Genomic DNA, 25,379 nt, shown 5'->3' with positions numbered 1-25,379 from the left:
TTTGGACCGGGTAAATTTACCATTGTTGCGGTTTGGACTACCATGACAACTTTTCTCGTCATGTTTAATTTCCCTTTCGGCAAACATATGAACCATATATAGAGGAGATCAGCCGTATACTAGAGCTGATGTGTTTAAGGTCGTTGATTGTATGAGAAAAAAAATCATTCGTGGTGGTCCAAATCGCAACAATGGCAAATTTATCCGGTCCAAAGTGAAAAGATATGTTTAAGGGTGGTCCAAAGTGAAATTAGGTAATAAAATGTGGCCCAAAGCGTAATTCACTCTTTTTTTATCAAAATATTTACAAAAATTAGGGACCGCATTGCAAAGTTCTACTCTCTCTATCTAAAAAACAAGAGCCGACATATTCTAGTACAACAGAGTCAAGGAGGGAGTAGGTCACTAGCCATGAGCAACAATCTGATTAAGGTGGATCCATCATGAGGGCGTGCGGGGTTTTGAGCCGCCACTACTAGCGTAAAGAACTTGAGAGCCCCTACAAAGGTCCCGCTAAATTTTTGGAGAGTCATAGATGGGAGGGAGGATTGTAGATTTATCTAGTTTGTTCAGATTCCTCTGATATTTTTCTTTCTGAATTTTTCACTGAAATAATTAATTAATTAGGGACTTGGATGCAAAAATGTTGAACCACTACGCCTACTGGGGGAGAACGGTCCAAAATATGGATCGAAATGGAAAATGCCGGGGGTTACAATCGGAAATACGGGCCGTGGACTGTAAAAAAGTTTTAAAAAAACCCACTAAAAACGTGGGCCTTACAAGTGCTAAGGGCCTAGTAGTAGTAGCTATCTAATCCAGTAGTAAAGTTGGTTCGCATGGCGCGGCGGAGGCGCCAGTGGTGGATGGCGTCGCGGAGGGGATGGTTGGGGACGAGCTCGCGGCGGGGCAGCTTCAGGTTCGTCATCGGCGACGTGTCGCGCCCGCTGCGCAGCCACTCCCTGATCGCCTCCGCCTCGTACGAGAACCCGTCTCCGGCGATCTGCGGGTCCCGCATCACCTCCTTCAAGATCGGGCACACGAAGTAGGACGGCGCCCCGCCCTCGCCGCCGTCCGACGACGACGACACCGACGACCATGACCTCCCCGGCGCCGCGCTCATCGCCGCCTCCAGCACGCCGCATGCCTCCTCCAGAAGTTCGCCGGGACGGCGAGCTCCCGCTGGCTCCTCCTCCACGTCGCAGCATTTCAGCCCGACGAGCGCCACCTCCCTGGCGACCTCCAACGGCCAGCCTCCAGAGCTCGCGTCGAACACCTCGTGCCACGCCTTGCTGCCGCCCGCGGCCTCCCGCGCCTCCTGCTTCGCCATCAACGGCGGCTTCCCGGTGACGAGCCGGAGGAGGACCACGCCCAGCGCGTACACGTCGCGTTCCGGGGTCATCTCCCCCGTCGCCAGGTGCCGCGGGTCCACGTAGCCCACCGCCGGCCTTGACAGCGCCACGCCGCCGGAGCTCCGCACCAGCCTGCGCATGCCGAGGCCGGCAAGCTTGCTCGAGCAGCACTCCTCGCCCAGGAGGATGTTCGCCGGCCGGACGTCGCCGTGCACCGTCGCCCGTGGCTGCGTCGAGTGGAGGAACGCCAGCGCGGAGCATGCCCGGTGCGCGACGCCGCACAGCTCGTGCCACGGCAGCGCCGGCGCGGCGCCGGCGAGGCGGTCCTCCAAGCTCCCGCCCGGCACGAACTCGTGCACCACGGCGCGGGCCTCCGGGCACGCGCCCACGAGCGTGACGAGGTTCGGGTGCCTCGCCCTGCCGACGGCTTCCACCTCGCGGCAGAAACCGACCTCGTCGACGGCGACGTCACGGCCGATCATCTTGACGGCGACCGCCATGCTGCGCAGGTCGCCCCTGTACACGCTGCCACGGCTGCCGTCGCCGCCTCCGATCCTGACAGATTCGTCGAAATGGTTGGTCGCCTCCTCCAGCTCCGGCAAGCCGAGCCGCAAGAAGGTCAGTCTCTGGTCACCAGCCTCGCTTCCCGCCATTGCTTCCGCCGGCACATCGTCGCGCCGGCGCTCTCGCCGGAGCTGGTGGAGGAGGTCGTACGATTCCGACAGCTTGGCCTCGAGGTCTCTCATCATCCGCTCGGAGCTCGTGATCTGGAGCTCGAGCTCGGCGGCGCGGGCGTCCACCTCGCGTGTCTGCTCGAGTATGTCGTCGAGCTCTCGCCTGTCCTGCTCCATGGCCGCGCGCTCCCTCGCCAGCCTCTCCTCCACCTCCTTCCGATGCCTCGCCTCCCTCTGCTGCGAGCTCTCCGCTTCGTTCGCCTGCATCGATCACATCATCCATCCATGGTGAATTTTTTCGCGAACATGTAAAAGGATTGCACGTCAATATATCAGAAGAAAAGAATGTTTGTTTATACAACGTAATCCGCTAGACCGGCTTATGCCAAGAGAAGAGAGAAAAGACAAAACAAGAAAAACTAAAGAAGAAAAAGGAAGAGACTACTACGACGAGTAAACGCAACTTCAATCAGCGGGAAGCATCCATGGTGAATTCGACATGAACAATGGGATCGAACCAACGATGCAATGCAGCTTGGATTCATTTCCTCTACTTACAATTCTTGTCGCGTCGGCGAGGTCGCGCTCGACCTTTTGACGCCGGCGAGTCTCCTCGTATGCCTCATGCCTGAGGTTCTCGGCTTCTATCACAGCATCCTTGAACTTGTCGTACGCATCGCTCACATCACCAGCATCCTCCTGTCAAAACGGAATGCACCGTTTATTGTTTAAATGTTTACTATCTGAAACACATATAATGTGTATTACACTGATGCTGTATATTCTGGTGCAGATCAGTTGGCCAAAATCTTCGACTTATGAAACATGTGCTGTTCAAATTATGTTTATGTAGTGGAGACAAAAACAAGTCATTTCGACAATTTTAGTACCATTTTCAGCAGTCCAAGATCAAACAATCTAGGAGTAGGAAAATAAACGCTAATCGAAATATTTTTGTGGTAACTGAACAAGTAAACAGATGTCATGTAATGTGGAATTCAGATAGTTTTTTTCTACATGTTGGGATTTGTTCATTTTTTCTTTAAAAATTCTTTCAACTTTTTTTCCCTTGAAACTAGTATTATACTGTATGATTTATGAAACGTATAGCACATACCGAACCATGCCCTGAAGGAGTTGGTGAGTCCTCTTCAATTTCTTGCAGAGACTGCACAACAGCAGCAGCTGATCTCTGTACAGCCTCTACATTTTCAGACACTGGGACTGTTGATGAACTAGCAACAGCAACTGCTTCATGATTAAAACCCTCAGTGCCACGGTCCATGGCATTGTCCTCCCTGATAGGAGTCTGATCAACTGATGATGTCGTCGGTTCGGCTGGATCCTGCATACCGAATTGCTCGCTGCTTAGGCTGTGCACTCGTGGCGAGGATCTCGACCTCGAGTAATCAGAAGTGCTCGACCTCGGACTTGTGCTAGTTGTCGATGATCCTGTTCTATTGAGTCCTTCGTTCACCTCCCTATAACGGATCAGACAAATGGAATTAAAGGAAATATGTAAATCTTATAATATTTTTCCAGGAAAAATAGAATATCCTTATGTTAGAACAGCTAGAAAGCTAATAGAAGAATGCCAAAAGTTCAGAATAATATGTCACAAACTAGGATGTTCAGGCAATCTCAGTGCTTCCACAGGTACTATTTTTGTTCAAGGTTTGTTATTTTGTTAGTCATTTGTCATAAACATTATCATATTATCAGTATATCAGATTATTCTTTGTCTGGCCTAATTCTTTTTTGAGCAGGATGTCTGGCCTAATTCAGTCTGTGATCATTGTCTTAATGTGAGAACAGCTAAAATGGTCATAGAAGAACGGTAAATTCCCAGACAACTATGTCGGGAAATGTTGCCGACGCAACCACAGTTTCTATCATGTTTATCTCGAGAAAAAAAAAGTTTCTATCATGTTCCTTACAATGATAGAAGAATAGCCACGAGTTAAACGGTGTGCTACTTCAATTCAGTCTTCAGTCTTTGTCATCAGTGCTATCATAGAAATCTACAAATACCTGTCCCATTTTGAGCAAGACAGGGAGAAGAAAAACCAAAGGCTTTTGCAAGTTGCATCGTTGGCATTAAGACTTTTTTGAGTCATGCATGCATACCTAGTGCAGATAAGGTTTCCTTTGCAGACAAACCAGATCTTGCAAGAGGGGCTCGCCTTCAGTTGCACCTTCCGAGCTTTCTTAGATCTCGGCGCCCGCATTTTCCTAACATCACATTGCATCCAGAATTCCAGATCATTTGCCTTTGAATTCAGCAATCCACTGGCACCAAGCTGGACCAGCCAGTTCTTGGACCGATCGATTGATAACAACAGCAGCGACAGCGAGAGCTGGATTTGTATGTATTAATTTCCAAGAACAAGACAGCCATACCTTGAATAGGCCTTGTCAGATGCTGCTCCCATGACAAGATCAGTGATCCCATGATCATCGACGAGCTGGAGGAGGCCTCTCGCGATGTCGTCGCAGGAGAAGATGATCTTGCTCGCATTGACCTGCGAGTTTTTTTCAGCAACTTTGTTAGCAACCCAGGCTGCATATGGAGAAGAGGGAGACTGTCATAATAAGAACACAGCCAGAGGCTGCTGGTGAGTTGAGACTAGCAATCTGATATTGACAGCAAGCAAGATGGATCAAATGTAAAACAATGAACTCTTTATCATGGTTTCAACCTTTTGACTTTTGCAAATGTCCAAGAGATCATCTAAGACTTTGCTGATCCTCTCCTCCTCCAGCTGCCTGTATGCATTCACCTCCTCCTCTGCAAGCTGACTTACTGGGACCCATGCCCCCACTGCAAATCCACAGGTAGTACCCAAAAAAAAAATGTCACAAAAGATCCAACATTTTTTGGAACACAAAAGTGTAATGTAAAAGGTATTGTAAAGGTAGGAACATAACAAAAGGCACCTACTTTCAGGTTGACAGATTTGGTGGGAAAAGCAAAGAGAACATAAACAGCCAGCTGGTGTCATTTTACAAGAAAATATTGGTAGCCAAGTCTAACATTTTGATTTCATCAAAATAATAGCCAGATAAAAGGGGAAATGTTTTACAACCTGATTAAGGTCAGAGCTAGCATTGCAATTCTTAATTAGACTGAAAATACAAACAGTGAATATGCTTTTAGCTGAAGACGGATATGCTTAGCAGAAACTATAGTACTGTTCCACTTGGCAGAGATGTATTTGTATAAGATTATTCTGAGCAATAGTTTAAGTTGTCCGAGATGTTGATTTCTACGCATTTTTTTTCCTTGATAATGCACGTCCACGACAAGTCAGAAAACAAATTGAGGCCTCAAATGGGAAAATAAAAGGAATGTAAGCAGTGCACGTAGAACAGCCGCAGCATCAAAAAACCCCAGTTTCCATGGAGGAGACAGCAGCTAGCTTGAAATGGGTTGTTATTTGCCAAAAAGAAATGGAATGATCTTTCTAGAAAAACTAGATTTGTCGCATTTAGGGAAGGTGGTTTGAATTATTTTCTGTTATTTGCAAGAGCGGATTTGAAAAGATCAGGTATTTGCCGATAACGGGAGATGAATTTTATATATATAAAAAGTTTGCAATGGTTGGAATACTGAGATTGCAATGGTGCCATTTCGAAGGAGTGCAATCAAATGCCAAGAAACAGAAAAAAAAAGCCATTTCTGAACCGGATTAATTACAAGCAAGAACAGATGCATGGGGGCAATTGAGAACCCGTAAAATTAAACAGAAAAAAAAAAACAATAAGAAGCATAAACAACCAAAACCTCTGCAAACAACAAGAAGACCGCAAGAATTAGCGAGCTGCAACAAGAAGAACGCACGCAATGAAGAACGGGAGTTAATTGGAAATAAACTGGAATAGTATTTGGAATGAAATAGCTAGCGATGGAGCATACTCATATTGACCCGGGAAGGCGGGCGGTGGACGTGGATGAGGACGATGCGGCTCCTCCTCCTCCTCCAGGGGAAGGCGGCGAGCACCCACATGAGGTTCGCCTTCCATTCCTTCACCGCCTCCTTCCCCACGGCGCAGTACACCGCCTCCGCCTCCGCCTCCTCCTCTAGCCACTGCTCGCCGCCGTCCTCCTCCTCCGCCGCCGCCTCGCGACCACTACCTCCAATGGCTCCTCCTGCCCCTGCCGCAGCTTCCATGTGTTGGGGTTGGTTCTTGGTTGTGCACAGGATCACGCTGCCCTTCTGCTCATCCAAAGCTAGGCTAACTAATACGGAGTACTAAAGCCAAGATTAGCTGCTAACTAACTACTCTGGAATTAAAAAGGACAAGACGACGACGCACGCATGCAGCAGCAGCAGCAGCAGCAGCGTAGAGGAATGAAGGAAGCTAGGAGGAATCGACCATGGCCATGGAGAGCCTGCTGATATACAGACGCATGTAGATTTAAGCGGTACTATTACTAAGCTGAATCTCTTTGCCTCCAATCCAATGGCAGTGGAAAAGGAAGGAGGGGAGGATCTTCAAAAGGGAGGAGGAGGCCGTGGCAAATGGCAGGAGGGGATAGGAGAGGCTGACAGGTGGGCCCATGGAGTCGGATATTCCCCGTACCTTTTCTTTCATGGGATCCCGTGTGGCCATCCACAACGACGTGCTCGCCGTGGCACCCAGCTGCACACTTGCAGTTGCAGCTAGCGACACTTGAGAAATTCAGAGATTTCAGACTAGCTAGTTGTCGAGTTCCTCCATCAATCACGATCACTACTGTACGTGCATGTGTAGCCGCCTTGTGTGACTCCCGGTCACAAACTGTCAGTGTACTTCAATTGTCGTTCATGCATGCATGGGACCAAATACTACACCAAAACCTCTCTCTGATCTCTCCTTCTCCATGGATTCAATGCTACTCCAGCTAGTACACGTAGTAGATGGTCAAGACATCTTCCTGTTTAATTCTAATTTCTGAATTAATGTCCCTCTTTGCATGTGCACTTGAATTCTGAAACTTCGCTCTGATTTCCAGCCCTGCAACCTGCATATGCCTTTCGCTGCCTATACGAACCCAACCTTAAATTGGATTGGTCGGTGAGGATGATGCGGCTCTCGATCGATTCATTGCATGCCATGTTCCTCCTAACCCTGCTAGCTAGTTAGTTACCGAACGCATCAACTAGGTTGTTCAGTTATTAACAAGCTAGACTCTGAATCTTTGAGTAGTAAGTACTAGGACGCAAATTAATTTAAAACCGCGGATAATTGATTAATTAGTTGCGAGCGAGAAGAGGTCGCCAACATGAATCACGTACGGGAGACATGCCGTATTTATACACACCGTTGACTAAAATGGATGCTTCTATACTAGGAATATCCCATGAACATAGATGGATATGCCTTGACCCTGCAAAATAAAGCCCACTACTGTAATGTTTCTTAAACAGAGCTGTCTACATACCCATTAATGATGTTTATAGTATAATAGCATATGAACATGTCTTAATACACCACCAAGCTAGCTTACCTAGTTGTATTTTTCAAATTAATGGCACCCTTAAATGCTCAAAGATGGTTAATTAGTAGCACCAGCATTAAGAAAACATACCTGTAGGTTAAAACTTAATTGGTTATCAGGGCCACGAACATCGGAGATAAATAATCATCTGGGGGAGACTTGACCAACAAGTTCATCTGATGTCAGTGATGATGAGTCCTCTTAATGACACATGGTGGGGAAGGATGAGCAATCTATAGTATATGTTATGTTTTGGTTTATCTACCTTAATTCTCAGCATTTATGCGATCCGAATATAATGCTGATCTTTGGTTTTTCTGGTCATTTTGCAGTCTGAATTTTCAGATCAGACAACAAAACTGAATAAGGTTATGACTTTGTGCTTACATTCTTAGCTACTTAATTTTTTCATAGTTAAACAAGTTTGTTATAAATGAAATGCGAGCTGCTATCAGAAGATTGACATATTGGCGGTGAAGCATGCATCATGTATGGAAGATGGAACAAGAGGTAGTTGGGAAAAAAGCAAACTTACCAACCCCTAACTGTTCTAACCTTTTATCTCCAACATTTCTCAATTTGTTCCTCATTGGAAAATAAGCACGCTACACGCGTGGGGTTCAATCAGCAGTACTATCTTTTCTGATTTCATGACAAAAACATGTCATTGTTTACCTTATTCAGAAACAAGAACCTGAACATATACACACCAACAAATACTACTATTCCATTTAACAGCGGGAGAACTTTTGCTGATGTATCAAGAATTCTCAGAGCACACGCATCATCTACATCACTGCATGCGTATCAACCGTACCAAAAATTAATCCGTTAGCTTAACCAAACTCATCTGGTTATGACAAAAAAAAATGCTATTGTTCTGGTAGCTATCTGGACATCATTCTTCAGTTGTCTGCCTGTCGGTGTTAGCTAAATAGTTCAGTCGCTTTCTGTCATTCGAGATATGGCTAGCTAAACAATTCCAAAAGGCCCAGAATTCTAAGATTCACACTACTTTCAGCTCTTTCGTAGTATTAGGTTAATGATTCTAACTGGACACCTAATCAGGATTTTAAAAATATTATAGAGAAGAGAGAGTGAGGATGCCTTGTCAACCTCAGCTCATTCTTACGGAAGGTGTATCGATCGCATTACGTCTCCGAGTTGTCGCATAAGGCACACGATAAGTTTGTTTGCGCATTTTATATAGCACTCCGTATCACTTTTGTACTTCTTTGATCTTTGTTAGTTTTGATCTGATCAAGCAGTAGTAAACTTTAACTATTAGTAAAGTGGTTATGATTACAAACTAATGATACAATTTTGATACTATAATCAGATTATTTTATAAAAATACAGTTGGTGAGAGATTGGTAATTCAAAGTAAAAACCGACATTTGTTTCTGAACGGAGGGAATACTAACTACGTACGCACATTTGAGTAAATTTGTACTTCCTCCATACTCATTTAGGACAATGTTTAAGTCAAACCTTAGGAATATAAATCATGAATAACTCTCAAGTTGTTGAGTTTGAAAATGTAAAAATTATATGAATAGATTTGTCTTGAAAAATACTTTTACATAAGTATGCATATATTATTTTTTAATAAATATTTTTATAGAAAAAAGAAGTTAAAGTTGTGTTTTGGAGACCGTGTCGCTGTCCAAAACGACTTCCTTTACGAGTATGTAGGGAGTACGTTAATAAAAGAAATACAGTTTACAGTAAAAAAAATTCAATAATATGCACAACAATAGACAATTCAATAATTAATCTACACTTTCCTTCCGCACCTATAGTACTTGGACCAAAGTACATGTTGAATGCCAACGTCTCATCAGCGCATTCACCTTCAAAAGATGTACAGGCCACCATTTACGTCAATCGTAAGCCAACGCGTATTCACGAGAATACGTTTTCTGCACGTGAGAACACATTCCAGTGCATACGCCTTCGCGCTCCATTTACGATTTCATAACAGGGAGGCGTATTTCATAGCGAACGTGACACGCAGAAACCAACGAGGAGTCCACTCCAGTGATCCGCGCTCGCTTGGAAATCCGAGCCGCGGCCTCAGATCCAATTTTCCGAGTCAAAATTCTGGGAGGAATCCATCCAATCCGCGGAGGAAGCTTCCACCGCGCAGATCCCCAAACCCCGGCCCATCCCCGTCCTCCAATCCACATCGATCCCCTGCAGATTCGAGGCGGAAATGGGGGAGGGGATCAACGGCGACGCCGGCGACCTCGCGGCGGCGCCGTACGACCAGTGGCTCCCATTCAGCCCCGCCGGGGGATCCCCGCGCCCATCCGCGCGTTACAAGGTGCGCCCAATTCCATTTCTACCTCCGATTACTCACGGCCTTGTCGTCTGATTTTTAATTTTTATTGTTGTAGCAGTAGTTTTCGTAATTTTGTCTGTATTGATCAGTTGGAGTAGTAGATGTTGTCGTATCAATTCTCAGGGAACGCACGTTAAGAACAAACGAATGCGAGTAGTAGATGCTGTCGTATCAATTCTCAGGGAACGCACGTTAAGAACAAACGAATGCGAAAATGTGACAAACCGCGTGCCTAATCCTGTGGCTTTGGAGATGCCGTCTCTGCGTATAGTGGGACAATGCCGAGGGATTGGCATTAGGACTGAAATGGCCGACAGAAGTAGTCTTGAGAGAATTTTGGTTTCAGATACGCGGGTGTGGCCACATTTTGGTAATTTCCCTACTGTCCTGTTTTCATGGTTATCTGATTAAAGCCAAAGAGTTTATGCAAGGCTGCATACTGAAACCGTTGTTGTAGTGTGCTCCATTTGTTAGACTGTGAAACCCATTAAACCTTAAGATAGTATATGATAAGGATAACTTGAAAATCTTTGGGTTGCAGCGTTGCCTAGTCCCCTAGGAGATCTTCTTGGTGCTTAGTCACTACTCTTTCTCCTTTTCTCCTCTCCTTGTTGTTCTCAGGAGTATGGTTTCTACCCTAGTTAATCTAGCGTGCCCTCCCTCTCCCCTGTAAACCCCCATGATCTGCGTCAGCACTCAGCAGGTCGCAGTTGTAAAATCTCTCTTTTCCTGCTAACATATCGATGCGCAAGGCTTTTGCGAGTTCGCCGAAAAGAAAAGATAACTTGAATAGCGTGATGTTCTTTGGTTATTCCATATGTTGTCTATCATATTTTATTGAAGTGCTAGTACATGACAGCATGCTGCGGAAGTGGTTCGTGAAAAACTCTATGTGGTTGGTGGGAGTCGTAATGGCCGCTATCTATCAGATATCCAGGTTTTTCAGTCTGCACTAATGCACTCTAACAAATCATGTTTCTCATGCCATTTCTCCTTCTATATCATAACAAGGGAAAACTTCACAGGTCTTTGATTTTAGGACACTCAAGTGGTCAGCATTAAGTGCTGCTAGAGATTCAAGTCAGTTGAATATCGAAAATAATACCACAGACCCTTCATTCCCTGCACTAGCAGGCCACAGTCTGGTAAACTTACTATCTTTTCTCTTTCACTTGTATGGCAACTTAGCAATATTTTTATCATCCAATCCAACATTGGTATGTTTCCTATGCTAACATAGTGTCACCACTTAGGTCAACTGGAAAAAATATATTGTGGTTGTAGCTGGGAACACCAGAACATCAACATCAAACAAGGTTTCAGGTACTCATTCAAAAGCTCTACAATTATTTGATAGATATCGTCACACTGAAACATAGAGCACATAATCTTCCTATCATAGATCTTCTTAGACATATATATTGCTAAATAATCCACTTATGACTTTATTGCTTTGCCACACCACCAATTACCATGATCCTTTATGACCTTACATATTGTATAGATGCAATATTTGAAGCGGCTATATGTACATTACATCTTTATATGGACCTATTTATCGCTTAAGATAGATAATCTCCAATAGGGGAACTGAAGCAATCTGTACGTTAGTTCAGAACCCTTTCCTGGTTTTCTTTGCCTCTACCTGTAAAATGGTACCGACTATTCCTTGCTCCATGTCATTTCATATGTCCTGGCAAAAAAATGAGATGCAAATGAAATGCTGACTAAGATAATTACTCGATGTAGTTTCATGTGTTTAAAGGCTGTTCGGATTAACTTTGATATTGTTTTAAGTGATGATTTTTACATTTCCTTATGTTATGCACTTGTACACAGTGTACTGAACTTTCTATTTAATCATATATGCTTCATAATTAGCCTCACTTTCAAGGTGCCCCAAACAGTCTATAGTACTTGCTAACATGTAATATCATCCTTGCAGTTTTTTAATTATGTTCTATTAAAATTTCAAGACCGGTATTTATCTTAAATGATAGTGCTGACTATCTGCATGCAGTTTGCCTTATTAATGTGGAGACAAATAGCTGGTCTTCTGTTGATACATATGGAAAAGTTCCAGTAAGAATCATTTCCTTTTGTACTTGAAACAAAAAATAATTCTTTTGAAGTGATAGAACTGAATGTGCTGGCATATATTTTCTGCAGAATTTTCTGAATACTGAACTTCTCTGTTTTTCTCAACCAGATATCTCGTGGTGGTCAATCTGTATCCCTGGTTGGTTCTCGACTGATAATGTTTGGTGGAGAGGATAACAAGAGGCGACTTCTGAACGACCTTCATATACTTGACCTGGAGACAATGATGTGGGAAGAAGTTAAAACAGGGTAAGAATTTATTTATTGATTGTGCAAGGTTCCATTTACGTATTGTTATTGCATAATTCATTATTATCTTTGTGTGAAATAGGAAAGGTGGTCCAGCTCCTAGGTATGATCATTCAGCTGCTGTTTATGCTGATCAGTATCTTTTGATCTTTGGCGGTTCCTCTCACTCTACATGCTTTAGTGATATCTACCTTCTTGACTTGCAAACTGTAAGTGTTGAATACTCTCCATGTATCTTGCCATACAGATGGATTTGTGCATTGAGTCACATACCATAAGTTTCAAAGGCAAAAAGTTACTCAGTTGTCTTGATATTTATTCATTGATTGCCTATTGAAGATCTCCAAACCCCCCGCACTGGTAGTTCTAGGTTCTAGTAGGCCTTTCAAGTTTCAAACTGTATCCAGTTAATGGAAACTAAGGTTGAATTTCTGGGTGGTTGTATGCAATGACTAAGATCCAACTTCAGTCTGTTATGGCGAAAACTTAACAGCAACTACCGTATATCCTAAGCTGGCAATAGGTACATAAAACAAATCATGTTGTGCTTCTGAATGAAGGAGAATTTTATTTCCTCCCCTTATATCAACCCAAGTTATGATTTGACTAATACTCCTATGAACATTGTTTTCTATTCATTCTTGATTAAGTGAAGCTTAATGCTTACAGATGGAGTGGTCTCAACCTGACACTCAAGGCGCGCACATAAATCCTAGGAGTGGTCATGCTGGTACCATGATTGATGAAAATTGGTACATAGTTGGTGGCGGAGATAACGCAAGTGGTAATTCCTGAACACATGATGCTCATATTTTCATTTTATTTGCACCACCTGTGCTGCTGAAGTAGCTAGAAAATACAACGATGCAGGTTCTACTGATACAATTATGATGAATGCTTCCAAGTTCGTTTGGTCTGTAGTCACCAGTGTGCCAGCCCGAGATCCGCTTGCTTGTGAGGTAAACAATTGTGCTACCTAGTTCTGTGATAAATTTTGCTCATATAAATTTCTATCGCACAACTGTGAGAACAAACACATTTGAATAGGAAGTTCCTTCCTCTATACTTACGTAAAACAAATCATGTTAATAGTAAACTAGCCGAATTTCCTGCACAGTTCTGTGGCGATTGCTGAAAATGAAATCGTATTTCTTATACAGCTTTAACAACTCCTATATATTTCTGATCAATCTACATCATCATAATCTGTACCCACCACAATTTATGGTATAGATAATTTTCTTTTTCCTCAAACTTCAGCAGTAATTTCAAGTCCCTGACAGCAAATGTGGATGCTTCTCTTTCTACTGTTTTAAGAACATAATGGATTTTGCTTTGCTGACAACTTTTCTTTAATATTATATTTCTTTTTTTTAAAAAAAAACTTTTCAGGGTCTCACTCTTTGCTCAACCATAGTTGATGGCGAAAAGTTTCTGGTTGCCTTTGGTGGTTACAATGGACAATACAATAATGAGGTATTGAATTTAAAAGAGTGACTTAGTTCTATGCATAGTACTTCAATTCAGCTTTGAAATGATCCATCTGTAGATTTTTTACTTTTAGGTGTCACATGTCTTGTGCCTTCAATGCTTGACACACTCAGGATGAATTTGCATCTTTTTTCTCTTTTCATCTTCCCTTCCTTTTTGGTGCACATTTTTCCATTTGCAATTTCTTCACAAGTGGACACTGCTGCAGATATTTGTTATGAAACTTAAGCCAAGGAATTTAGTGCAACCTCGTCTGCTCCAATCACCAGCTGCTGCCGCCGCAGCTGCTTCTGTGACAGCTGCCTATGCTGTAATAACTGATGAGAAAACCAGAGACATTGTTGCAACGGATGATTTAGATGTGAAGAGAGTTCAGCCTTCAGGTTCTTCCAAACAAATTACTACTGAACTTGATGCACTTAATGGAGAGAAAGGCAAGCTAGAGTCCAGACTGGCAGAAGTTCGTGATGAAAACTCAAAACTAAAGGATAGACTAGATATGGTAAAGTTATCGCATGGTGAATTGACAAAGGTACATGTTTATTTTCCATTTTGTAAAATGGAATTCTCAATTCATCTCTAATAAATCCTCACTGTTTTTCTTTCTTATGAAGGAGCTTAAATCAGTTCAACATCAGTTAGCAGCAGAGGGTTCTAGGTGCCAGAAACTGGAGGTTCTGTCTTAATGCACTACAATGAGTTCTAAGCATGAGCATGCCATCTTCTTTTGTTTGATCCTTTTACATGCTTCTGAACGCTAACCTATTTCCTTATTCTCGTTAATTCAGTCCCAAATTGCTGCTGCTCATAAAAGACTGGAATCTACTGATTCTTTGGAGAATGAACTAGAAGTGTTGCGGCAACAAATATCTCAGGTGGAGCAAACCATGACAACTGCTCAAAGACAGAAATCTGGGGGTGTTTGGAAGTGGGTGGCAGGAAGTGCAGAGATCTCTGATGATGAATAGTAAGTGCTACTTGCAACATCCTGGAGTGGAACTTCTGGTGTACTTGTGCTTTAAGTAATTGTCAAAGCGCTTTTGTTTTGCACCACTTTACTACTGGAACTTTATTTTAAGAATGATGAGATTTGTGAGCTGCCAATTTTAACTCATTTTGGTATTGCTATTGTAACATTGATATAAAATGGTAATATATAACGATCGGCAACACGAACATTTCAAGAGTTATTGTTTTATAGTATTTCTTCCTATGTAGTGGTTGTGTGAGTCGGCCGATAAAAAAGTTGGTATTTGTGAAATGAACCCAATAACAGATCATCTGGGGTAGAACCTTTTCTTGGTCAAAATGTCATATCATATATATAATCATATGCAAGTCGTATTTGCTAAAATGTAGATCTCCTGCGTGTTCGAGACAAAGATATTTGCTAAAATGCTGTGATACCAAATACATGTAGTCACGTACCCACAGAGGTTATTTGAATTTAGACCTGCATTTCTTCTGTACTCCAAATACAAATTCACACACAGAGTTGTCACTTAAGTCCTGGAGGCTGAAGGTACAGAAATCAAGTGCTAGCATAAATACTGCATTTTTCTCCTATCATGCATTATGCCCGTTTCCATACAATTTGATTCAGACTATAATTTCGTAATCTGTTGCCACTCATTCAATTCGCTATATTTCACAGTACAACTTTTGCAGTGCTTGTAACCCTTTGAGCATGGTTGTCAGGTCCACCAACACCAAGACAAGCAGCTACCAAGCAGAGAGACGCATGCAGAGCTGCTACAGTTTTGAGATAATTTCTGGGTGCTCCCTCAAGATCTTGTTCGCGGTTGATTTTGAGATAATATCTCCCAAGACAGTCTTCTGAATCTTCTTAAGTAGTGGCACCTGGTAGAAATTTTCCATAGGCAAGTTAGACATTCAATAGTAAGAGCATAACATCATACAAATATACCGAATCATTTGTATCACATTCTAGAAATAATTGATTAGTTATTAATTTTGTGTTCGTCATGGCATACTTTTCTGTAGTCGGTGTTACAGAAGTAGAAAGTGTTCATTGGTTTCGGCGAGGGGATGAATACATTGTTTATATACCTCAAACTTGCAAATATACTATTCAGATATAAATTTGGTTCAGTTGTCACTATATGCATGTCTCAATTCTGTGTATCTCATTCATAAACCCCGAGAAGGACATCGTTCCTTGCCAATGTTTGTTCTAGTACATATGTTTTCATGCATGATTTTTCTAGTGATGTTGAGTCGAGAATTTTACCGAAGAAGTTGGTTCACTTGTCACTGATATTGAATGGGCCTTTCCGCTGTTTTGCCTGCAAGAATTTTGACATGTAAAGAAGGTGAAATGTGCCATTTTTTCGTCAGTGTCAAATATTGACTGATACATAGAATCTTCAGTAAGGGCGCACTTACTGTGCTATCACCGCGGCGCTTGCAGCGTCAGGCGCCACCTGCACTTGCTCCGAAGCTGACGCCATCATCTTCTCCGGCGAGCCGGACATCTCTGTCAGCTCGACCCACGGCAGCCACCGCCGGAACGCCTGCCGCGCCTCCGTCGTCGCGAGAGCAGGCACCACCGTCACCCTCCTCAGCGAGGAGAGCATCGTCAGGGGAGCCGCGAGCGCCGCCGCGACGTCAGGCGTCGCCACGACGTCGGTGGCGCCGTGCGCGGCCGCCGCCTCCCTGGCCGCCGTTGGATCGGAAGACGGCGAGGCGGCGAGCAGCACCGTGGTCACTCCGGCGGCTGGGAGCGCGAGGGCGAGCAGCGGCAAGCCGTGGACGCTGCAGATGGGGAGAGACGCCAAGCAAACACGGCCCTCCTCCGGCAAGCTTGCGCCGGAGACGGCGGCGATGAGGTCGGCGTGCGTCATGGTCGCCGCCGTCTTGGTGGTCGCCGAGGAGTAGAACACGAAAGCTACATCCGATGGTCGTGGCCTCGCCGCCGCCGCCGACGCCTCAGGAGAAGCCAACGCCGTCGGGTCACCGTCGTCCATGAGCTCCTCCGCGGAGAGCGCACGGGGATCCATTGATCGTGACGTGAGCAGCAGCGGCACGCCTGCTCCGGCGACCTTCTCGGCCACCTCCGGCGCCGCGACGACGACCACCGCGCCCGAGCTGCGCGCCACGGTGGCCACCTCCTCAGCCGTGGAGCCCGGGTCGGCGGCGACCACCACGCCACCGGCGGCCAGAACGCCAAGAACTATGGGCGGGAGCAGGAGCGAGTTGGGCGAGAGCACCAGAACGGCGTCGCCACGGCGGAGGCCGAGCCCGAACCGGAGCCCCGAGGCGAGGGAGAGCGCGGCACGGCGGAGGGCGACGAACGAGAGCGTCGTCGTTCGTCCGCCGCCGGCGCCGGCGACGTCGACGACGAAGGCGGCAGCGGCGGAGGCCGTGGTGTCGGGGTGGGGCAAGCGGGAGAGCACGAAGGACGCCGCGTCGCCGGCGGCGGCGGCGGCCGAGTACTCGGATTCCAAGATTTCCTCCATGGTATTGGTATCTCGATCTTTGGGTGTAACGATCGATGGAGAATTGGATTGGAGATGAAGCGAAGGTGGAAGAGGGTGTGAGGATTTTTAAAGTTTTGGCGCGCTAGCTAGCTTAGCTAGCTTCGTGGAGTCCGCTTGTTTGGTTTCTCCGATGGCGGGAAGGACGAAGTCATGGACGGCTGCATGACATGACGACGACGACGACGACGACATATACTCGATTATATACCCCTCTTCTCTTCGGTTTTCTCATCTCGTTGAGCAGTAGACATACTAATTCAATAAGATATATAATCGCCATTCTTTTTAAGAACGATTTGCTAGGTTTTTTTTTTAATTTGTTTTCCTTTTGAGAAACAGGTCACCAGCTGGAGATCTTTTGTCAGAAAAAGTACAACAAGATGATACTGGAGTATGATATACGAGGATGATATTTTGATGATACTCGTTGATAATTAAACAATGATACTTGATTATACTCTTTGATATTATTCATGAAGATACGGAGTATTTGCTAATACTCGTTCTTGCACATTGATACTTGATGATACTCGTTGATATTTGCTTATACTATTAATACACGTTTATACGTAATGGTAGCTAGTGATGTATCGTTGAGTTTCAAGATAGCACCAAAACAGTGTTATAATAATATATTTCTCGATGTATGTTATAACATGAATATTAGTGAAGGATCTAATATCAAATAATTAGAAGGGGTGAGGTTACGAACCCAGGTCGTTTAGGCTATCACCTTGTGGAGCTAGCCGAAAGACCCCTGAGTGTTTCTCTCGATGTATGTTATAACATCTTGGCATCACATGTACTATCTATCTATCTTAGTAATATCGTCGAGGTATCACGTACATATATATCTCCTACCTTTCTCTATACGTTGAGTGGAAGGAGGTTACAATTTGGTGGATTATTATTACGACTTGTTTGGTATGAAACCATGCCAAAATATTGGCAATGCCAAATCTTGAGTAAATTTTGGTATTACTAAATTTTTGTTATTGTCTATTTGGCTTCACCTTATTGATTTAGCAAAATTTGACTCTAATTCAAATAGTTACGTGTTAACTATTCAAAGTTACCAAATAATTTATTTTTGACCTTTAAGTTATCAAAGAATTAGTAAGGCAAGAAGGAGCGCCAAACCAAAATGACCCTTAATCTTCAAGCCCATGACAACCCCGAAGAAAACCTTTGATACTGGGCCGATTTGAAAGGCCCAAAGCAGCGCAAAGCCCAAGAGAGAGGGCACCAAATCCGTTGGGGAAGTGGATAAGAGAGCAGCAGCCGCAGTTCCTTCCCTTCCCCCGCAATCCATCCCCAACGCCATGGCCTCCACGCTCGCCTGGAGCTCCGCCGCCTCCTCCTCCGCCCCCTCCTCCCGCCTCCCGCCGCGCCGCTCCCCGTCGCTGGTCGTCGTCGCCCAGGGCAAGGTCAAGAAGTATCGCCAGGTTTGGCTTCCACTTGTATTTTCTCTCCACATTTGCAGCATGTATGTATGTATGTATTTAATTGCGATTCGTTCGAGCAAAGCAGTACTAGTACTGACTGATTGAACAAGCTGTTGCTGGTGATGCTTTTGTTTTGCCTCTTTTAGAACTAGCCATACCCAATGTACTGTCTGTCACCACCCTGTCCACTAATCAGTACAGTAGATTACAAAGCGCATGCGACTGCATTCCATCGATCGAAAAATTCGAAATGCAGCAGCTGTAAGCTTAAGATTACTGTGTGCATTCACACATCTGATTATAGGAAAAGATACATTGCCATGGACGCATGCTCTGATGCAGTACATGGAAATGGAAGAAACTATCGTCATGTTTTTAATTAGGTGCCTCTTAGCATTGCCAACTCAGATGCAAAAGTCATCTCTAATATGATTCTGTTATATGCCCCGGAACGCCGGAATTGTTGGTTTGGCCATGCTGTTTGTTTGTAGGGAAAGTTGCAACTAAAAGGCATCTAGATACACCCAGTTCAAAATTTGCACCTGTAAACTGTAAAATGTTCCAAGCCTATGTCATCATCTTCCTTGTCTATTATGCATTTCTATACTTTAGCATGTAATGCACGATTCCGTATTTGATTTACTTCACTTGAGTTTCTTTTTCTCCCAGGTCATACTGACAGATGACATAGCAGAGGTGGGGAAGAAAGGGGACACGCTCAAAGTGAGGGCCGGGTTCTACCGCAACTTCCTTCTGCCAAAGGGCAAGGCAACGCTGCTCACCCCAGAAGTACTCAAGTAATCTTCTGTCTTACAGTCATTTACCACATCTCACGAATTGTATAGGCTATGTTTCAACCAACAGATAGGTGCTCCTAGTAAATTAATTGACGTATGCTTATGTTTCATCGTAGTTGGTTTTCACAGTATGCTGCAGGTGTAAATTTGCAGCTATTTATTCTGTTGTGTTAGCCATTGTATCTCTTGCCTCCTTGTGGAGCCCAGGATTGACATATAAATCTGCAAACTTTTATAGATGCCTATTCTGCATTTCTAGTTCAGTTCTTCTGGGGTGTTCAACATGTTCAATTAGTTCTTGTAAAAGGATGGCTAGTAAGCTACTTAATTTCCTCTGCTGCTGTCTACAGGGAAATGCAAGTAGAACAGGAGAGGATAGATGCTGAAAAGAAGCGGGTAAGTAAACCTATTATTCTATTTGTGGACTCAGTAAGAATTGATATAGTTGAAACTTATTCCTATTTGTTCCTGTCTGTCTAAAAACTACTGTGGTAGTTATACCCTACTAATCCTTGTTCTCCAGGGTACGTAGTTGTGGTTTAGCTTATTTTGTAAAAAGTCTAAAGCATGATTTGTTCCTACCAATATCATTTTCCATAAGAGTATAAGAACTTTCATCCAGTGTTAGCATAATCTTACCCCGTTGAGCATTTGTGCTTGAGTAGGTAAAAGAAGAGGCACAGCAACTTGCCCGTGTTTTTGAAACTATTGGGGCATTCAAAGTGCCACGTAAAGGTGGGAAAGGAAAACAGATATTTGGGAGGCAAGTTTTTATCGAGTAGATAGTTCTTTATGTATCGTCTTATTTTACTTGCACTTAATAACAAGTTTTTCTTCTATTCTACAGCGTCACAGCACAAGATCTTGTTGACATCATAAAGTCACAACTTAATAGGTATGCCCTTCTAAGTGCACTGACAATCACTACCTTTTATAAGGAAGGATTGCGATGCTCTATTTGCTGCTGTTGCTTTGCTTACCGGAAACTATTTCATGTAGGGATGTCGACAAGCGTCTCGTGACAGTGCCAGAAATTCGTGAAATTGGGGAATACATTGCAGAGATTAAGCTTCACCCTGAAGTCACAGCTCAAGTAAGGCTGACCGTATATGCGAAATAAGCCCTGAAGCTGCTTGATTGAATCTTTAGTGGATGGTGGGCTTTGGATGAATTCTGATTTCACCAGGTAAGCTCATCTGCAAGGCATTCCATTGTTCCTTACCTTTTGCTCCGTTCTTAAGCTGTCATATAACATTTCGTCAATTGTGTTAGCAGCTGAATTCATGCAATGATTTACTTGCAGAGATTTTTGCTGAAACTCCAAGGTGCAGTGTCACATCACGGGGCTTGGTCTTTACACATTGCCACTGTCCATCCTACCTGTAAAGTCAGTTTCTTGCACCTTTTTTTTTTGACAAATTTATTTGTGTTAATGTTATGGGGTTAAATGGGCATGATGTAAACAACAAAGGGTTCAGAGTCTAGAGCAACTGATACTTGTCTTGTAATCTTGTTTAAAGGTGCACCTTCTTTATAGTCATATAGTTTGATAGAGCTACTACAATATTTGGGTTGGGTGGGCCAAAATGGTACGTAGGCAGTCTGGTGGTCGTAGGTTGGGCCGCTTGGTCGCTGTATTATTAGGCCCAAACATAGGGATTTCAACACATTTTTTAATGAAAACTTTCATCTGAAAAAACCTTCGTTTGGAAACTTCCATCCAGAAACTTTTCATCTGAAACTTTGACACGGACTTTATATGCCAAAAGTGTGTGCCGCGGGCAAAGCTGAGCTAATTAGTCATCCTGTTAGTACATAAACTATTTGGGTTAGATTTGTTTGTGGGTGAGGGTGGAAAAAGTTAGGGAAGTGGTTTGGAAATTGGAATGCAGATGGTGGAGCACTGGAGCGTTGGATGATGAAGCGTGTAGTTGAGGATCAGTCCGGCTGATTCGATTAGATCACATATATAGACAGCTCAAAGGGAGAAAAAAAAAGAGCTCAATATCAGAGAGATATTTTGATTAGACTTAAATAATTAAATCAAGTATAAGTAGGTGAGTGCAAGGATTAGGAGGATGAGATCAGTGTTAGACGAAACGGTCAATAGATAATTATAGAATCTGCAGGCGCAAGCTAAGGTAAGTACTCCAGAGTAAGAGCGGCGCCGTCCGATAAACCAAACCCACACAATATTTTTTTGTCTTTTGGTTTGTGTCATGTTTTAGACGGACGTAGGGCCGCATTCATGCATCCATGACCTTAATTCGATCTCCATGGTGGGTGACGCCGATAGTTCATACAGCAACAGGCTACCTATCTATATCTACCTATTGGAATCGAATGAGTTGGAAAATTACTGCTGCTTGATTAAGAAAACAGAACAGGGGCAACGACGATGCACATCAAATCAGATCAAATCAAATCGATCACCAGTTAATTGATTGAGTCCTCTCAGCCAGCTGCCTCTAGGGATATGGAAGAACAGAACAGTAGTAGTACACGGATCAGGATCCTCTGCTCTGCGGTTAATATACTGTGCCTTTGTCACTGATATATGGACCCGATATGTCGTCGAGCCCACATGTCAATGACAATGGCACAGTAAAGTTGACTGCAGAGAGTACACAAGGTAGTTCCTTGAGAAAGAAAAATATAGTTACTCTGTTTCATATTGTAAGGTTTGATGGTGTTATAGGTTAATCAAGTTCACAGAGAAATAAATCAGCACTTTTACATAGAACAAATACTTTAGCTATTAAAAAAATATAAACATTTCAGTACGTTTTTCAAAATGAATATGGAAATATTTATATTTTTGAATGGATGAAGTACCTACAAAACATGTTCAATGGTAGATTTTTTATGCTAATTTTAGTGTTATAGGTATTGATATCTTTCTATAAATTTGGTTAAAGTTAATTTAAATTAGGAGAAACATAAAGTACCTTTTGGGGTGAAAAGAAAAGAGTAGTGCTCATGAACAGCATATACTCATGAACAGAAAAAAGAGTAGTCTCACTCTCACTCTAACACATGATATATGCTTGGCATCCATGCATGGTGACAGCACGATCGTGCATTCGTGCGTACAGTTTGGCTCTCGTCTCGTGCACTTTTCAGGTTCTGATCAGGGATCAGATGCCTATATGCTTAGCACGCATGCATCTAGCTATCAGCTGTATGATTGTACTCCCTCCGTTTTAAAATGTTTGACACCGTTGATTTTTTAACATATGTTTGACCGTTCGTCTTATTAAAAAAAATTATAAAATATGTAAAACTATATGTGTACATGAAAGTATATTTAACAATGAATCAAATGATATAAAAAGTATAAATAATTACTTAAATTTTTTGAATAAGACGAATAGTCAAATACGTATTAAAAAGTTAACGGTGTCAAATATTTTGAAACGGAGGGAGTATCATTTTGCAGCATACAAGACGTAGACGCGTGCCATGTACCCCGTTAAAAAAAAGGAAAGACAAAAACAAAGGTGATCCAGTTAAGCTAGCTGGCGAATTGAAAAGGAGATCAAACAAAATGCACACCAGAAACACTATACTATAGTACACTGTAGTGCGTGCCGGAATATATGTGCTCACTCGACTCGATCCACACATTAAACAAAGTCTCGATTACTAATAATTAAGTGGGCTACACACACGTACTAATACTGTTACATGTGTGTACATGTGCTGCAAAATCAAGACCAAAATGATGCTATGATCATACGTTCATACGATCAAAAGGCACGGACCACCAACCACGCGTCTATCTCTCTTCCAATCTTCCATCCAACTTTCTCATAAAGTACATTTCCAACTGATAGCGTACTTTCTTTAATTATAAAAAAAATGGTCCATGGTTGAAATTAGCTCTCTACGTAAGTACAACCTTTTGTGTTTTGCATGCACGTATACCATGCATCCAAAACGATATTATAGTCTGATGATCTCAACTGTTTTCTTCAGGAGGAAAAAGGCGGTCATTACCGTCCTTTAATTTCTTTCTTTTCCCAAAGTATACGACCAATATAATGTGGATATCAATCTTTCGCTCTTTCTGTACAAAGATTCATTTTCTTTATGTTATACTCTCTACAACAAAACAAGGAATCTTTTTGGTGATCTTAATTCATGTCAAAAGCTAAAAAAAGATGAAGTTATTTTGATTGTTAATTCTTTCCTTAGCTTGCAAGAATTTTCAGTGGAAGAAAACATATATATGTGGCCAAAGTTGTTCTCACTTTCTGTAGAATCAATCAATCCATCCATCCTACATTTCAACTTCCAAAGATTGCAGAATATTTTTGCTAGCTCGTTTTAAATTAGCTTGATCACGAAAACCGCTGCTTTAGCATGTTGCAAATTTGGCACTTAAAAAAAATAGAAATGTGTGCTCTGCTTTGCATCTTGCTTCCCAGCTTGTATTTCATCAATCCATGGGCTTCCACTAGCTAGCTTATAGCTCATAAACAATTATTAACACAGAGCATCAGCATCTGATCTACCTTGAAATCAATGAACCGACCGGTCGATGCAAAGCAACAAAAGATACACATTTAACAGGTCATCTCCATTACCCGTAACTTTTTAATTATGCCATGTCCATATACGAATTGCGCATAATGTTCATGTTTTGCTTGCATCACATATTCTTCTTTGATCTTGTTTGGCGAGATACATTCGATTGAAAGTTTTTGTGTATTTGTTTACGTTCGTCGAATATATCTCAACCACTGAAGTTTGATCCCTAAATATGAAATATGGTTTACTTTTGTTTAATGAAACCATAATATATACATGGTTCTGTATGTTTTTATTGATAAATAAGCTAGCTAGCTATAGCTAACACAAGCTAGCCAGTTAGTGGAAATATCTTAATTTGCATCCGAACGTTTAATTTGATATGTAGTTTGTCTCTGTGATTGATGTTAATATGCATGCATACGTATGCACAGTGTGCGAAACACGTGGCAGATAACCGACCGACCGACCGGTTAATCAGAGATGAGCAAATAAACACATTCATGTCAATGTCACGATGAGTTGATTGCTGTCATCAGCTGCTATAACACCTGTACTTGATTTTTTTTCTTTTTTTTTCCGGTTAGATGATTTATACGCACGGCACACTCACACATTCACAAATACGTATTCTAACATATACTCTAAGGAAATAACAACCAATAATAAATCTGAGCTTACTAAATTTCTATTGATAGTATAAACCACATATACGTAATATCTATGGATATTATTGTTTAAAGGTTAGTAATGGTCCGTTGGAGTACGTCATACATAGTATGCACCCCTGACTTTACCACCACATCATCATTTTTTTCTAAACATATATGTACTTAATTGATTCACGTGTACTATACGGTTCTACTAAATCATATCCACAGTACTAGCTACTATATCGTGGATATATGTATACAGCCACAAGCCATTATGTATATCGTTTCCTTTTTTTTTTTTTTGGAATAATATCGTTTTCAATTTTGGTTCGTACTGCAACCACATGAGAAAGAAGATTGAAAACAAACAAGGGACAAAGTTATATGAATACGACTGATCGATATATATGAGGACAATTCATAACACTGTACGACGCAACTGGATATGCATAGATATATTATATTACTCCTATATATATCATCTTCCATTTGAATGTATGATGTTTGAAGGGACACGGAGCTAACTAGCAATTCTCTGTCCCAAACTTAATTTAATCAGCAGGATATGATGATCCTCCTGCCTGATGCTCGTTAACTGGTCGGACAGCTTAGCTTAGCTGGAAAATTGTACTATTAACTAATCAAGGAAAGATAGTGGCCTTCACTTAATTTACAGGTAATTAATTAAGACGGCATTGATGTAGATGATCAAGATGAATCGGACTCACTTCTGCCTTAAAAAACCCCAGTTTTTTTCCT

The 25,379-nt window shown here is 42.6% G+C and overlaps 4 protein-coding genes across 5 annotated transcripts; 2 read left to right on the top strand and 2 right to left on the bottom strand.

Annotated features, from left to right (window-relative positions):
- Window positions 1–636: 636 nt before the first annotated feature.
- Window positions 637–6,473, bottom strand: LOC127761658 (U-box domain-containing protein 33-like). 2 transcript variants are annotated; one of them, XM_052285984.1, is made up of 7 exons: window positions 5,943–6,473; window positions 4,726–4,847; window positions 4,427–4,548; window positions 4,154–4,258; window positions 3,144–3,507; window positions 2,585–2,725; window positions 637–2,287 (listed from the first exon to the last, which is right to left on the bottom strand). In XM_052285984.1, exons 1-7 carry the CDS (start codon window positions 6,196–6,198, stop codon window positions 797–799), a joined length of 2,601 nt encoding a protein of 866 aa, XP_052141944.1. In that variant the 5' UTR covers window positions 6,199–6,473; the 3' UTR covers window positions 637–796. The 2 variants fall into 2 exon arrangements, with proteins under 2 accessions (XP_052141944.1, XP_052141945.1); XM_052285985.1 differs by lacking the exon at window positions 5,943–6,473 and having other exon boundaries at window positions 4,427–4,586.
- Window positions 6,474–9,527: 3,054 nt separating this feature from the next.
- On the top strand, window positions 9,528–15,814 carry LOC127763969 (acyl-CoA-binding domain-containing protein 4). The gene is made up of 14 exons (XM_052288774.1): window positions 9,528–9,834; window positions 10,712–10,789; window positions 10,878–10,997; window positions 11,106–11,175; window positions 11,873–11,934; window positions 12,062–12,201; window positions 12,284–12,410; window positions 12,871–12,985; window positions 13,072–13,160; window positions 13,594–13,677; window positions 13,901–14,224; window positions 14,307–14,366; window positions 14,481–14,659; window positions 15,391–15,814. Coding segments are annotated over exons 1-14 (1,560 nt in total). The 5' UTR covers window positions 9,528–9,723; the 3' UTR covers window positions 15,392–15,814.
- Window positions 15,815–15,897: 83 nt separating this feature from the next.
- Window positions 15,898–17,171, bottom strand: LOC127763970 (4-coumarate--CoA ligase-like 3). The gene is made up of 2 exons (XM_052288775.1): window positions 16,099–17,171; window positions 15,898–15,998 (listed from the first exon to the last, which is right to left on the bottom strand). The coding sequence occupies exons 1-2, from the start codon at window positions 17,169–17,171 to the stop codon at window positions 15,917–15,919; spliced, it is 1,155 nt and encodes a 384-aa protein (XP_052144735.1). The 3' UTR covers window positions 15,898–15,916.
- Window positions 17,172–18,473: 1,302 nt separating this feature from the next.
- Window positions 18,474–20,974, top strand: LOC127761433 (50S ribosomal protein L9, chloroplastic). The gene is made up of 7 exons (XM_052285725.1): window positions 18,474–18,637; window positions 19,307–19,434; window positions 19,785–19,830; window positions 20,100–20,197; window positions 20,282–20,329; window positions 20,434–20,620; window positions 20,738–20,974. Exons 1-6 carry the CDS (start codon window positions 18,515–18,517, stop codon window positions 20,552–20,554), a joined length of 564 nt encoding a protein of 187 aa, XP_052141685.1. The 5' UTR covers window positions 18,474–18,514; the 3' UTR covers window positions 20,555–20,620; window positions 20,738–20,974.
- The last annotated feature ends 4,405 nt before the right edge of the window (window positions 20,975–25,379 follow it).

This window comes from Oryza glaberrima, chromosome 2 (genome assembly GCF_000147395.1).
Source record: "Oryza glaberrima chromosome 2, OglaRS2, whole genome shotgun sequence".
Taxonomy (NCBI): domain Eukaryota; kingdom Viridiplantae; phylum Streptophyta; class Magnoliopsida; order Poales; family Poaceae; genus Oryza; species Oryza glaberrima.
The sequence above is the reverse complement of the archived record's forward strand: the minus strand, read 5'-3'. Positions and strand labels throughout refer to the sequence as shown.

What these genes read in the sequence shown, in the direction of transcription:
- LOC127761433 (XM_052285725.1), top strand. Translation starts at nt 18,515, where the DNA reads ATGGCCTCCACGCTCGCCTGGAGCTCCGCCGCCTCCTCCTCCGCCCCC. An exon ending in AGGTCAAGAAGTATCGCCAG is followed by an intron (nt 18,638 to 19,306) that starts GTTTGGCTTCCA and finishes TTTTTCTCCCAG; the next exon opens with GTCATACTGACAGATGACAT. An exon ending in TAGATGCTGAAAAGAAGCGG is followed by an intron (nt 19,831 to 20,099) that starts GTAAGTAAACCT and finishes GTGCTTGAGTAG; the next exon opens with GTAAAAGAAGAGGCACAGCA.
- LOC127761658 (XM_052285984.1), bottom strand. Translation starts at nt 6,198, where the DNA reads ATGGAAGCTGCGGCAGGGGCAGGAGGAGCCATTGGAGGTAGTGGTCGC. An exon ending in TCTGACAAGGCCTATTCAAG is followed by an intron (nt 4,259 to 4,426) that starts GTATGGCTGTCT and finishes ATGTGATGTTAG; the next exon opens with GAAAATGCGGGCGCCGAGAT. An exon ending in TCGCCGACGCGACAAGAATT is followed by an intron (nt 2,288 to 2,584) that starts GTAAGTAGAGGA and finishes TGATCGATGCAG; the next exon opens with GCGAACGAAGCGGAGAGCTC.
- LOC127763969 (XM_052288774.1), top strand. Translation starts at nt 9,724, where the DNA reads ATGGGGGAGGGGATCAACGGCGACGCCGGCGACCTCGCGGCGGCGCCG. An exon ending in GCCCATCCGCGCGTTACAAG is followed by an intron (nt 9,835 to 10,711) that starts GTGCGCCCAATT and finishes AGTACATGACAG; the next exon opens with CATGCTGCGGAAGTGGTTCG. An exon ending in ATACATATGGAAAAGTTCCA is followed by an intron (nt 11,935 to 12,061) that starts GTAAGAATCATT and finishes TTTCTCAACCAG; the next exon opens with ATATCTCGTGGTGGTCAATC.
- LOC127763970 (XM_052288775.1), bottom strand. Translation starts at nt 17,171, where the DNA reads ATGGAGGAAATCTTGGAATCCGAGTACTCGGCCGCCGCCGCCGCCGGC. An exon ending in AGCGCCGCGGTGATAGCACA is followed by an intron (nt 15,999 to 16,098) that starts GTAAGTGCGCCC and finishes AAATTCTTGCAG; the next exon opens with GCAAAACAGCGGAAAGGCCC.